Source organism: Schistocerca nitens, chromosome 1 (assembly GCF_023898315.1).
Source record: "Schistocerca nitens isolate TAMUIC-IGC-003100 chromosome 1, iqSchNite1.1, whole genome shotgun sequence".
NCBI lineage: Eukaryota > Metazoa > Arthropoda > Insecta > Orthoptera > Acrididae > Schistocerca > Schistocerca nitens.
The window spans coordinates 1,026,973,040-1,026,988,483 of NC_064614.1; the positions used below are offsets into that span (position 1 = coordinate 1,026,973,040).

Sequence of the window (15,444 nt, forward strand, 5' to 3'; positions counted from 1 at the left end):
AAAGTCAAGTCAGCTTTGAAAGGAACTAGATTTGAGACTGTTGAAGCAGTAAAAGAAAAAGCGACGGAAGTAATGTATGGACTTACCGAAAATGATCTGCAGCATTGCTATGAACAGTGGAAAATTCGTATGGAGCGGTGTAGAGACCGAGGAGGAGAGTACATTGAAGGAGATAACATGAAATTGTAAATAATTGTAAATAAATGTTTTTCCAGCATCAGTCCGGTTTTTTTTCTAGCCGCACCTCGTATAAAGGAAAGAGCCCTGGCCACCTGATGACCTGATGACAAACGAAAACGCGTGGCATTTTGTGATGAGATTTTTGGTGCTATTGAGAATGATAACACATTCGCAAAACGCACCGTGTTCAGTGATGAAGCGTCTTTCCATGTTAATGGTCAGGTAAACAAGCTCAAAGTTCGAATTTCGGGCCTACAGAACGCACATGCAGCCATTGAACACGTATGAATTCGCCCAAAGTCAATGTGTTTCGAACGATATCCCGATCATCTGTTTATGGCCCATTCTTCTTTGATGGAAACACAGTTAACGGCCAGCAGTATCTCGCTATGTTACAAAACTACTTGTTTCCGAGGTTACACGAAGTCAATTTTTGAACAAGACGGGGCGACCCCCTCACTGGAGTCGCCAAGTGCGTGAATATCTGAAAGAAACTCTACCAAACCGTTAGATTGGTCGTCAAGGAGCTGGCGAGTTAGAATGTCTCAGCTGGGCTCCACGTTCGCGGCATTTGAACCCGTCAGACTTCTTCCTGTGGGGTTTCGTTAAAGACAACGTTTATGTACCACCACTCCCACAGAATCTGGAAGAGTTGAAGAACCGGATCCGTACTGCCATAACATCGGTGACAAAGGACATGCTTGCCCGAGTATGGGAGGAATTTGAGTATCGATGTGATATTGTTCGTGTCGCTGATGGAGGACATATTGAACATCTGTAATCTGAACTTGGGAGGTTCGTAAATGTGTGTGTATGGTTTCATATTCGTATGTCTTAAACTTCAATAAATGTATGCATTCGGAATACATATATTTTTTTTGAAACACCATGTAAGATTTTTAAAATTTTTTGATAAATCTATTAAAAACTTTTACAGTAGAAAATTAAAATACTTGTACTCACATAACTAAGCTTTTAAAGTTTATTCAGTAGACAGAGACAGAATATCCGTTTCAGTGTCGTAATACATGCATCTGATGGTCGTCGTTTAAGTCATTAAATGTTCAAGAGTTCTTTCAGGTTATGGGCGTTATTGATGAAAATATATGTCAACTGTCACTATTATTTTCTTTGGATTATTTCTCAAAAAGGTTTCTTTACTTGTTATCCCAATATCCTTTCTTCTTATCCACCATTCGTGTGTCACCCCAGAATAGCACCGATCATTGGGTTGAGCCTGCACATCATTAGCGAATGCGCGTGCCGTCTGTAGGCAAGCAGTTTACGTTCTTGCCGCTGTAAGGCACAGCACGCGACCGCGTCCCCTGTTCGCAGTTTCTTGTAGACCTGAGAAGCAGTAATTGCGATTTTCAGGCTCTACTTTTCCGTCAATAGCTATATACTTGATGGGTTTGGTCCAGGTAGAAGATCCCTCTATTTTATTGCAGCCACTTCCTTGGATTTTCGTGCTAGCCGCAAATTAAGTCTTAACAGTGTTTCATTTACTTTAATCTTACCAATGAATCACTGTGGTATAATTTGTTTAGGACTGAACCACCATATTGGATTGGAATCCGGCTGTTTTTATTCAATGACATACCGCCTTTTAGCGGCGTTTCGTTCTGACGGACAACGAATGTTGGGTACTAACATTTCAGATCTAATGTTTTAATTATGTGAGAACAAATATTTCAATTTTCTCATGTAAAACTTTTTAGTAGTTTTCTAAAAATGTTTTAAAGAACTTAAAATAATTTTAGAAGTTATCATATCAGTGGATGTCACAGGGTTGTTATACCTTCTGGTTTTATTGTTGTACAGATGTTCACCTGAAGATGTGGCTTTTAGTGCCATGAAATCGGTGCTCATCTAAAAATAAAGGCGTAAACACAGCTGAAGTTGTTTACTAAAACTGCGTAGGTACCTTCCAGAACCTCACTGAGTCTCTTCCTGCACGTCTCTTGGCTGTCCGCACCGAAATACATTTTGAATAAGCGTCATTATGAGCCAGTAAGTTTGTTCCTTAGCTCTTGTGGTCTACACATCGGAAGCACTCAGCAGCACTCCGTCTTAAGGCCACAAGTGGCCCATCGGGACCATCCGACCGCCGTGTCATCCTCAGGTGAGGATGCGGATTGGAGGGGCGTGTGGTCAGCACACCGCTCTCCCGGTCGTTATGATGGTTTTCTGTGACCGGAGCCGCTACTGTTCAGTCGAGTAGCTCCTCAAGTGGCATCACGAGGCTGAGTGCACCCCGAAAAACGGCAACAGCGCATGGCGGCCCGTATGGTCACCCACCCAAGTACCAACCACGCACGACAGTGTATAACTCCGGTGATCTGACGGGAACCGGTGTATCCACTGCAGTAAGACCGTTGCCCTGTACACTTCTGAAGTAGTAACAATAAGTCTACACCTGTGTCATAGTGATCCTCAATTATTTGACGATGAAATTGCCTGAAAATAGAATACCTTATTATGAAGTTGTCCTCTTTTGTACTAAACTTATTTTATTTCACCTTTCTCGAGCACTTTTTCAGTCAATATTAGATTAATGCATCCATAATTCGAGACTAAGTAAAAACTGACATGGAAACTTTCCATTGAAGAAACTTGAAAGTGATCTGGGAGTGCCGGCCACAGTGGCCGAGCGGTTCTAGCCGCTTCCGTCTGGAACCACGAGACCGCTACGGTCGCAGGTTCGAATCCTGCCTCGGGCATGGATGCGTGTGATGTCCTTAGGTTAGTTGGGTTCAAAAATGGTTCAAATGGCTCTGAGCACTATGGGACTTAACATCTGAGGTCATCAGTCCCCTAGAACTTAGAACTACTTAAACCTAACTAATCTAAGGACATCACACACATCCATGCCCGAGGCAGGATTCGAACCTGCGACCGTAGCGGTCGTGCGGTTCCAGACTGAAGCGCCTATAACCGCTCGGCCACACCGGCCGGCGTTAGTTAGGTGAAGTAGTTCTAAGTTCTAGGGGACTGATGGCCTCTGATGTTAAGTTGGTTGGTTGGTTTGGGGAAGGAGACCAGACAGCGTGGTCATCGGTCTCATCGGATTAGGGAAGGATGGGGAAGGAAGTCGGCCGTGCCCTTTCAGAGGAACCATCTCGGCATTTGCCTGGAGTCTGATGTTAAGTCCCATAGTGCTCAGAGCCGTTTGAACCATCCGATCTGGATCGAAAGACTTTATTTGCAGTTTAATTAGTTGAAGATGATATTCATTTAATGAAATGCAAATATTACACGATTATTTTGAGTTGTTTTCAGTTAATCGTAAATCCGTTCACTCATTGTCACCTCACTCTCGAAAAATGGGCTACAACGTTATCGGCAGCTGACAGGCCTGCTGTGTGAGGGACAGCTGCATTTCAGCAGTAATCATTATCGCTGTCTGAAGATTCGGCAGACTGATGAGTTTCGCTATTGTTCACAACAGCTGCAGGACATAAGCTTCAGAATGACTTTCATCATGAAAGTCACTTACGTCACTTTCAAGATTGAGTTCTTCTAACAACGCTTCCTGTATAGCATCTTCCGTTAGAAAAATGTCATTACTACTTGCCGTTTTCACGTAGATGAACTACACGCTCAGCTACAGAATAGTTACAAAATGTGTAATCCAGGGTCGCAGCGACCGTTCAACCCTCAGCGGGTCATGCATAGCAAGAAACAAAAAAACTTCGGGGTCACAATGACCTTGGTGTACACTTCTAGGATTAACATCAAGATACCCGCTAAGCAAGTTACGGTTAGTGCTTTTTTCTTAGAAGAAGGTTACTTTCTTAGCCACTTAGGCTTGGACCAACAGGAAGCTCTCATGACAATGGAGAACCACGACGAAACTGAACCGCTAGAAGGATGCTGCATTGCTCTAACATCCTCTGGAGATAACACTTGCGGCTGACGCACATGAGAGAAAAAAAAGGAAGAAAAAAAGCATTCGCCGCCTAAAAGTGGATCTTTACGTCATGCTCGGCGAGAGCGTAGCACGTCAGTATCCTTTTAGTACTCCTGAGCGGCATACAGCGTTGCCTACGACTGTGGAACTTTCCTTGAAAGCCAAGACTGGTTGCGCAACTTTAATTTGAATGTAATCTACCTTTTGCTTTATGTGGTCTATTTGCGCGGTGATCTTACGAAAGAATGTCAGAAAATTAAAGTAAAGTTAGAGTACACTGTTTCGTCGACTTCGAGATTATTAAGTACTTAAAGATAGAGCTGTCACCAACTCGACGGTTTCTTTGAACTCACAGTGTTTCATTCGGCATCGTCCTGTGGAAATGGTATGCCGTTGGCTACATACGAACTTTATACTGACTTAACCAGCGAGCTAGAATTTAACGTTGAGTCCGAGTTACGAAGCAGTTCGGCATTTTTCAAGTTAACACGCACTGCTAGAATTGAAGAAAGTGAATTAGAGAAAAAATCAGTGAAGAACTTGAAACTTTCAGCACAGGGCAGGAGAATGTAAAGGAACTATGGCTCAAGTTTAAAAGGAAAATTGGCCGTGCATTGGATAGATATGTATCCGATAGAACAGTTCATAATGGGAAGGAACCGCCATGGTATACAGTCACTGTAAAGAAACTTCTACAGAAACAGAGATTACTACACAATAGGTGAAAAACAAAGCATAGGGCTATATATCAAGAGATGCTGAAAGAAACGCTTTTGGCTGTCAAGACAGTAATGCGTGAAGCCTTTAGTAACTAACGTAGCAGAACATTATCAAATGATCTTTCGCAAAACCCAAAGAAACTGTGACCGTATGTAAAGGCTGTCAGTAGCACCAAAGTTTTTTCCAGTCCCTACAATTTGTACAGAAACCAGATGGCAGTTCTAAGAGTCGAGGGACATGAAAGGGAAGCAGTGGTTGGGAAGGGAGTAAGACAGGGTTGTAGCCTCTCCCCGATGTTATTCAATCTGTATATTGAGCAAGCAGTAAAGGAAACAAAAGAAAAATTCGGAGTAGGTATTAAAATCCATGGAGAAGAAATAAAAACTTTGAGGTTCGCCGATGACATCGTAATTCTGTCAGAGACAGCAAAGGACTTGGAAGAGCAGTTGAACGGAATGGATGGTGTCTTGAAGGGAGGATATAAGATGAACATCAACAAAAGAAAAACGAGGATAATGGAATGTAGTCGAATTAAGTCGGGTGATGCTGAGGGTATTACATTAGGAAATGAGACACTTAAAGTAGTAAAGGAGTTTTGCTATTTGGGGAGCAAAATAACTGATGATGGTCGAAGTAGAGAGGATATAAAATGTAGACTGGCAATGGCAAGGAAAGCGTTTCTGAAGAAGAGAAATTTGTTAACATCGAATATAGATTTGTGTCAGGAACTCATTTCTGAAAGTATTTGTATGGAGTGTAGCCATGTATGGAAGTGAAACATGGACGGTAAATAGTTTGGACAAGAAGAGAATAGAAGCTTTCGAAATGTGGTGCTACAGAAGAATGCTGAAGATTAGATGGGTAGATCACATAACTAATGAGGAGGTACTGAATAGGATTGGGGAGAAGAGGAGTTTGTGGCACAACTTGACCAGAAGAAGGGATCGGTTGGTAGGACATGTTCTGAGGCATCAAGGGATCACCAATTTAGTATTGGAGGGCAGCGTGGAGGGTAAAAATCGTAGGGGGAGACCAAGAGATGAATACACTAAGCAGATTCAGAAGGATGTAGGTTGCAGTAGGTACTGGGAGATGAAGAAGCTTGCACAGGATAGAGTAGCATGGAGAGCTGCATCAAACCAGTCTCAGGACTGAAGACCACAACAACAACAACTACCGAATGAGACAGGAACTGAAACTGAGGCTAGTAAAACAAAAGCTGAAACGCTGAACTCCGTTTTTAAATGTTTCTTTACGACGGAAAACCAGGGAGAATTGCACCAAATTGGTCCTGACTCCACTGAAAAGATGATCGAAATAAGTATTAGTGTAGTGGTGTTGAGGAGCAGCTGAAGTCATTAAAATTAAACAAAGCTCCAAGGGCCGTTGGAATCCCTATCAGATTCTGTACTGAGTTTGCGGCTGATTTGGCCCCTCTTCTAACTAGAATCTACCGAAGATCCCTCGAACAAAAAACCATACCTCGCTCTTGGAAAAAGGCATGTGTCGCACCCGTCTAAAAGAAGGGTAGTAAAAGTGACCAACGAAACTATCGTCCAATATCGCTGACATAGATTTGTTGTAGACTCTCGTGAAAATATTGTGAGCTCAAACATGATGAGGTATCTCGGACAGAATGACCTCCTCCCTGCCAGCCAACATCGATTCCGAAAATATCGGTCATGTGAAACCCAACTCTCAATTTTCTCACTTGACATACTGAAAGCTTTAGATTAAGGCAGTCAGGTAGATGCAGTATTTCTTGATTTCCGAAAATCATTTGACTCAGTACCACACATACGCTTATTGTCAAAAGTATGATCATATGGGGCATCAAGTGAAATTTTTGACTGGACAGAGGACGTTTTCGTAGGAAGATCGCAGCATGTTATCTTGGATGGTGATTCATCGTTAGATGTAGGCGTAACTTCATAATGACCTTGTAGACAACATTAATAATAACCTCAAGGGTTTTGCAGATGACGCTGTTATCTATAATGAAGTACTATCTGAAAGAAGCTTCATAAATATCCAGTCAGATCTTGATAAGATTTCCAAGTAGTCCAGAGATTGGCGGCTTGCTTTAAATGTTCAAAAATGTAAAAGTCTGTAATTCACAAAACAAAAAAATGTTGTATCATATGACTACAATAGCAGTGAGTCACTGTTGGAGTCGGCCAACTCTTACAAATACGTGGCTGTAACACTTTGTAGGCAGATGAAATGAAATGATCACGAAGGCTTGGTGCAGGTGGTAGCCTTCGGTTTATTGGTAGAATACTGGGGAAGTGTAATCAGTCTACAGAGGAGGTTACTTACAAATTACTCGTGCGACCTGTTCTAGAATATTGCTTAAGTGTGTGGGATCTGCATGAAATAGGACTAACAGCAGATATATAACGTATACAGAGAAGGGCAGCACGAATGGTCACAGATTTGTTTGATCCATGATACTGAAGAAACTGAACTGGCAGACTTTTGTGTATAGACGTAAACTATTCAGACCAAGTCTACTAACAAAGTTTCAAGAGCCGGCTTTAAATGATAACGCAAGGAATATATTACAACCCCCTTACGTATCACTCACATACGGGTCGTGAAGATAAGATTAGAATAATTGCAGCACGCACAGAAGCAGTCAAACTATCATTCTTTCCGCACTCCATCCGTGAATGGAAGGCGAAGAAACCCTAATAACTGGCACAATGGGACGTACCCCCTGCCATGCACTTTGACGGTTAGATGTAGATGTAGAGCGTACGTGACAGGCCAACTACTGACGTGTCTGTTGTTTAGCGCTCCTCGTGCCGATGAGCTACTACCTCCCTAAGGTAACGCAGCACAAATTGCCGAGTAAAATAGGTGCATAGCAGACCCCTTGCGCAAAGAGGCAACGTCTGGACATGTGAACGCGCGTAACTACGTGCGTTCTTTCTATTAATTTTTGTGCAGGACCTTTCGTTCCTGTGCGTCAGCGGTTGCGTATGAGGAAAGATGCATCGTGTGAACATACCTTTACGCTGTCAAGTGTTTGCTGTTTCACCACAAGGTGTACGTTAGTGGAGTGTGTCAGATGTGCAATGGGATTTGAAACCGATGGTGTGAAAACAGAAAGTAGTCTACAAAAAGCGGCTGTTGCGTCATTATTTACCTCACGTAATGAGACTAATAGGCTACCACAGACGTGCATGAACGTCTCTGTAACGTGTTTTTATGAAACAATGATACTTTTGTGCATCATTTCAATATCAACGGTTCGGAAAGAATCACGAGTGCGTAAGTTATTAGATTACAATGAAATGAACACCCTTAGCTACTTACAGGCGTTGACATACGTCAACGGGGACAGATGAAAATGTGTGCCCCGACCGGGACTTGAACCCGGGATCTCTTGCTTACATGGCAGACGCTCTCCATCTTTGTTTTTTTTTCTACTTAATTTTTATATTTGAATGTTCAACATTTACACAAAAAAGATCAAGACTAGAGTAAACCTTCTACAAAGATAAATGCATAATTGTCAGGAATAAGACTATTATTGTAAAATAACTGCAGTGAGAAACAGTGATTAGGAATACTCCTGAGTATTTAGTAGTAAATATTTGTACCTTTAAAATGCTGTTCCAGGCTACAACAAATGCATATATTGGTTGTGCAATCTGAAATTTCACATGTTAGCACAGTAGTTACAAGAATAAAGTTGTGTGCTTTAAATACCCTTCAATCATAAATACAGGAGTTCTGCAGTCAATTTAGTGCCATTTACTCCCAAAATAGAAAAAAAAAGTTTTTTTTTAAGTTTCATTACAAACTACCATTACATACTCTAATGTTTTGACTTGTAATGAGAAAATCAGAGTTTACTTTCATCAACATGCCATTTCAATACTCGTGGTGAAGACTGACATGCTATAAATTGTATTCTCTTGCATATATTTTCTTTCTATAAAAAAAGAAGTCTCACTGATCAATAACAGTTAAAAGAGCCTTCCCTCTAACGAATTTTGTGATAATGGAGACTCTTTCTTGCTCCAGATGTTTTATAAATAATTTGTGCTTTGAAAGAACTGGGGCTGTGTATGAACCCCAGATGTCAGATCATTTGTGTCTTGATATTACCAATATTTATGTATCACACTGAAAAAATCTTGTGCATGAAAAGGCTTGGCACCATAATTATTTATGCAATATCCATAAAAACAAATTGTGTCTGAGAAGTTTTTTTTGCTTTGTTTAAATATTGAACTATGACTAGCCACGTTGAGATTCCTGCTAGCACCCAGAGTTTTACAGTCAGTATCAACTGACTGAACTTTGGCAACAACTGTTGAGCAATACGTAGAACACCACACACCAATCTGCAGGGTTTGTTCACAGGCGAATTCTGAAAGCATTGGCAAAATCAGATGATTTTGATATGATGTGCTCAAATTCTGCGAATGACAATGCACCATCATCATCCAAATCAGCTTCTTCTAGGATATTTTGTATAAGGTGCTGCATATCCTGTTCACTTAGCCGTTGTGGCCCTGTCAAACGTTCCACAACCTTTCTCAGATCTGATACTCCGAACATATCATCACCATCAAAATCAAATATGCGAAAGGCATGCTCTGCCTTTACAGCCTTTGGAGCTTCATCGCTAAATACAGACATCATATCAAGAAAATCCACAAAAGTACAATCACCATCATGACTTGAACTAAATATTCGACAAATTCTATCACCAAATGGATTAACTCTCAACTCTGGATACTGCAAAATTTTATTCATTGGTAACTTTGCATTCTTATTATGGCCAACTTTCTCTGGAGCAATGGATTTAAATTTCTGATGAGCATACAAAACCTCCTTCTTTGTGAAGTATGTCAGATCCTGATAATCTTGCAATTCTTCTTCTGTGAACTGGCTTTTCCCCTGCCCCATCCTCACATCCACCGAAAAATCACACCTTTCTCCTGTACCACGTATCTGTCAACACATGCTTTCTAATTGTTTTCCATCCATCTGAGCCACCGAGGTCACAGAGGATAGCGCGACTGTAGGGATTTATCTCTAGCACGCCTCCTGCGAAATCCACATTCTCAACGTATTGTCCCGCACAACATTTGTAGTGCCCCCGCCCATTATACTCATTACTCGCGACTCGTTGCCGATTCCCGTAAGAGTTCGGGCACTGTTTGTGCATTCGTACAGAAGAAGAAGATGGTCAAGTGGCCGGTGAGCCTTAACTATACATATATATATATATATATATACTAAGACGGTATCTGTTCTTTCGGACTGAGGGACATATTGAGGATCTTGGCAGTGATAATGGTTTCAGCGCTCATTCTGCACCTGTTCCGGTTTACCATTACAGAAGAAAAGGTCAGCTTTCAGAGGCAAATTTTTATTTCTTCAAATACTCGTTTCTGGATTTCACAATATAATAATATGAAGAATGGGGCTTTGTAAAACACCGAAATTAGTCATTTGAAGAAATAAAAACTTATATCGGGAACTTTCCTTCTCTATATAATGCAGAAGATCTATTTCTCGCCGCAATCCCTACCCGCATCCCTGTGTTTCCCACGTACACGATGGCCGACAGTTACATATATATGGAACGGACAGTAAAATTAATAAGTGTAACAAATTAAAAATGAGTCTTTTCTCTTCCGACATCTCCAGCGGAGAATAACTGGAAACAGTGCGTCATTTCCAAGAGAAAGGCGCCATTTCGCTGCTTCTGTTGGCGCCTTTAGTAGGAAGCAGAAAATGATTGTGAGTCTAGAATTTTTGGTGTCTGCAGGAACTTTCAAGATGAACGTAGGAACTTTCCACATGTCATATGGGACATAGTCGAAAATGACCTATCAGGCTTTTAGACTTTGGTCCATACCCATACCCGGAGTATTAATGGAAAATCCGGACCCTCAGCTCCTCTCTTAAAACGTAATGTGCCAGAATGGAAAGCAAATTGGACAGATCATCACCACAACTCTTACTTGATTGACGGCTAGCCCGGCCCAGATATAATGAATCTATTTTGTATATTACCTTAGTACGCTAATTGTATCATATGCAACCACTCTAATTAGACAAAGAACAAGAGAATCATTATATCTTAAACGTAATCAAAGTACTAATCTCCAGCTAGTGGATAATGCAGTAGCCGGCCGCGGTGGCCGTGCGGTTCTGGCGCTGCAGTCCGGAACCGCGGGGCTGCTACGGTCGCAGGTTCGAATCCTGCCTCGGGCATGGATGTGTGTGATGTCCTTAGGTTAGTTAGGTTTAAGTAGTTCTAAGTTCTAGGGGACTGAAGACCTAAGATGTTAAGTCCCATAGTGCTCAGAGCCATTTGAACATTTTTTTTTTTTTTTTGATAATGCAGTAAGTAAATTATTTTGAAGTACTAACGTATCAAACCTATCAAATTCGGCCAATTGTTAGTTGCTCATTTTTGTTTATCGGCCAATATAGATAAAGCAATGTTTAGAATAAAATAAGAACTGTCACCCTCATCTTTATACGCATCGTATACATCAAAGTTTACTGATATTCGAAGTAATTGCGTGAGTTTATCGAAATGACAAAACCCAATACACGTAAGCAAATCGTCAAAAGTTACTTTCTGCGTAAAATACAAAATAACTGTAAATGTTAACTAAAAGCTCCGTTAAAATGTATGTCGAAAACATGGTAGGAAAACCGTCCTTAATTTTGGTATTGTGTAATTAATGAAAGCGTCAAAGTCGTAGTTTATTCCGCATACTGATGTAAATTCGAATGTTATCATTGGTTTCTGGCTAATTTCTAAGTGTGAAACAAACAGTAATGTTTATACAGTTTCTGTATGTATTTCAAACTGATCTGATGAAATATTTTCCAACTGTAATTACTGAAAACTGTAAATTCAATAACAGCATAATTGTTTGAAAGTGTACATAAGGATGCAAGTTGCGGAGTCGAATAAGAAGCTAAAAAACTGTTTCAGACCACCCATCCGCACTGTGTAATTTCGACCAGGCTTATTTGCACCAAGTTTATATCTCATTCCCCTTTTTAAAGAAGAAATTTCGTCTAAGGCTGAAGCAAGCCCACTTCCCCTAGAGACACGACACTGTCTAACACAGTGGTCAAAGGGAAGCACCCAGGCAGGGACAGGAAATTACAGCGCTTAGACAAAAGTATGAAAAATCCTCGATAAATATGTGCTTCAACGTAAATGCAGATGGAAGCCAAGCCTGCAGGTTGCTCTATTGTACTTGATCACAAACGGCACTTGCGCAGTGGCCCCAATACATCGCAAGTGACAGTCGAGGTAAGGACAACGTTCTGTGCAGTTATGAGTGCATTACGTGGGAGTTCGTGTGTTGAATGCTTCTGTAACCGAGGGAGCTGAAGCGTTTGGTGTTTCAAGAGACACCTTATCGAAGACGTTACACCGCATAAACTGATGGCAGAAAAATAACATCCTCTGGTCATAACGCGGGGCGAAAATGTGCGTTAAGTGATTGTGATAGATAGTCATTGAAGAGGATTGTGACGAAAAATAAGGGAACGACAGTTGCAGAAATCGCTCCAGAAATGGATGTCGCACTCGTGAACCCTGTCAGCACCAAAACAACACGAAGGGAGCTCCATAACCAAGGAACTCTTGGGTGAGCAGAACTACTCATCAATGATGCAAATGTCAGCAACGGGACAGTGTGGTGTCGAAGCCATAAAACCTGGACAATAGAACAACGGAAGAATATCATTTGGTCGGATGAGTCTTTTTCCCTCTGATCTCCAAGACTGGCGACCGTTTACAGAAGCTCGAAACTGAGCGCGGACATGAATGCGAGATGCTTATAATAGATTCGACGGCGAAATTTTATCTCTAAACATGGCATAAAATGCAAAGAGATCGTGATCGTACGTAAAGTGTGCTAGCGGCAGGATACAGTCAATGTCATCTCTGCGCGACAGCGATGGAAATACTGTCGACGACAGTGCTGCGAAAACAGAGTTACTAAACACAGCCTTCAAAAATGTCTTCGCCGAAGAAGACGAAGTAAATATTATACAATCTGAACCAAGAACAGCTGTCAACATGAGTAACTTAGAAGTCGATATCCTCGGAGTAGTGAAACAACTTAAATTACTTAATGAGAACAAGTCCTTTGGTCCAGACTGTATACCAATTATGTTCCTTTCACAGTATGCTGATACAATAGCTCCATATTTAACAAGCACATACAAAGGTCGCTCGACGAAATATCCGTACCCCAAGACTGCAAAGTTGCACAGGTCACACCAATATTCAATAAAGGTAGTAAGAGTAATCCACTAAATTACAGGCCCATATCTCTAATTTCGAAATGCAGCAGGATTCTGGAACATATATTGTGTACGAACATTATGAATTACCTCTAAGAGAACGGACTATTTGACTCACAGTCAACACCGTTCTTGTGAAACACAACCAGCTCTTTTCACACACGAAGAATTGAGTGCTATTGACAAGGTATCTCAAATTGATTCCGTATTTCTAGATTTCCAAAAGGCGTTTGACTATGTAGTACACAAGAGGCTTGTAGTGAAATTGCGTGCTTAAGGAATATCGTCTCAGTTATGTGACAGGATTCGTGATTTCCTTTCAGAGAGGTCACAGTTCGTAGTAACTGACAGAAGGCCATCGAGTAAAACATAAGTGATTTATGGAGTTCCCTAAGGTAGTTTTATAGGTTCTCTGGTGTTTCCTGTCTATATAAAGGATGTAGGAGTCAATCTGAGCAGCCGTCTTAGGTTGTTTGCAGAAGATCAAAATAAATTCCAAAAGGATTTAGAAAAGATACCTGAATAGTGCGAAAAGTGTGAGGTCATCCTCATGAGGAATCCGTTGAACTTCGGTAACACGATAAATCAATTTAATCTGAACGCCGTCAATTCAACTACATACCTAGTAATTACAATTACGAACAATTTAAATTGGAAAGAATACACAGAAAGTGTTGTGGGGAAGGCAAACCAAAGACTGCGTTTTATAGACACAACAGTTAGAAAATGTAACAGATCTACTCAAGAGTGCCTACACTACGCTTGTCCAGTGCGGCTAGTCCCGGCGGAGGTGTGTGTGTTTGTCTTTAGCATAATTTAGGTTAAGTAGTGTGTAAGCTTAGGGACTGATGACCTTAGCAGTTAAGTCCCATAAGATTTCACACACATTTGAACATTTGAACTACGCTTGTCCGTCCTCTTCTGGAGTACTGCCGCGCGGTCTGGAAGCCTTACCAGATAGGGTTAAAGGAGTACACTGTGAAACTTCAAAGAAGAGCAGTACGTTTTGTATTATCCCGAAATAGGGGACAAAGTATCACGGAGATGATACATGATTTGGGACGGACACCATTAAAACAAGCCTTTTCTCGTTGCGGTGGAATCTTCTAAAAAATGGTTCAAATGGCTCTCAGCAGTATGGGACTCAACTGCTGAGGTCATAAGTCCCCTAGAACTTAGAACTACTTAAACCTAACTAACCTAGGGACAACACACACATCCATGCCCGAGGCAGGATTCGAACCTGCGACCGTAGCGGTCGCGCGGTTCCAGACTGTAGCGCCAGAACCGCTCGGCCACCAGCGGCCGGCGGTGGAATCTTCTCACGAAGTTTCAAACACCAACTTTCTCTTCCGAATGCGGAAATATTTTGTTGACGCCTACCTACATAGGGAGAAACGATCATCATAATAAAATAAGGGAAATCAGAGCTCGCAAGGAAAGGTGCAAATGTTTGTTTCTTCCGCGCGCTGTTCGAGATTGGAATAACTAAGAATTGTTGTGAAGATGGTTCGATGAACCCTCTGCCAGGCACTTAAGTGTGATTTTCAGAGTATCCATGTACATGTAGGTGTAGAACTTCTGACCGAGTTGAACTTCTGGCGCTGGAGTGACATGTTTGTGGTTCGGTGATGATTTGGGCAGCTACACTGAAGAGCCAAAGAAACTGGTACACCTGCCTAATATCGTGTAGGATCCCCGCGATGTCCATAAATCCGTAATAGTACGGGGGTGGGGTGGGGGGATAGAGATCGTTCTGAACAGCATGTTGCAAGGCCTCCCAGATATGCTCAATAATGTTCATGTCTGAGGAGTTCGGTGGCCAGCGGAAGTGTTTAAAGAAATTCTGGACGTTTGGGGTGTCGCCTTGTCCTGCTGGAACTGCCCAAATCCGTCGGAATGCACAATGGACATGAATGGATGCCGGTGATCAGACAGGATGCCACCTGTCATAGTCGTATCTAGAAGTATCAGGGTTCCCATATCACTGACAAACAGGGTCATCGGATTCATGAGTTTGTCTCCATACTTATACACGTCTATCCGATCGATACAATTTGAAACGAGACTCATCCGAGCAGGCAACAAGTTTTCAGTCATCAACAGTCCAATGTCGGTGTTGACAGGCCCAGGAGAGGCGTAAAGCTTTGTGTCGTGGAGTCATCTAGGGCATACGAGTGGGCTTTCGGCTGCGAAAGTCCATATCGATGATGTTTCGTTAAATACGAGGGTTGAATGAAAAGTAATGCCTCCACATTCGTTAATTGGGTTTGGATGGGAATATTTTAATAAATCAAACGCAGAAATAATCCTTAGAATGTGATCTT

General features: G+C 41.6%; 2 protein-coding genes across 2 annotated transcripts in view; both read right to left on the reverse strand.

The window, feature by feature from the left end:
• The window catches only part of LOC126196614 (uncharacterized), a 124,149-nt gene that overhangs the window by 75,812 nt on the left and 32,893 nt on the right, over positions 1–15,444 (reverse strand). The window lies entirely within an intron of this gene.
• LOC126196598 (calcium and integrin-binding protein 1-like) lies at positions 9,035–9,804 on the reverse strand. Its single transcript, XM_049934576.1, has one exon. The coding sequence runs from the start codon at positions 9,734–9,736 to the stop codon at positions 9,182–9,184; it is 555 nt and encodes a 184-aa protein (XP_049790533.1). The 5' UTR covers positions 9,737–9,804; the 3' UTR covers positions 9,035–9,181.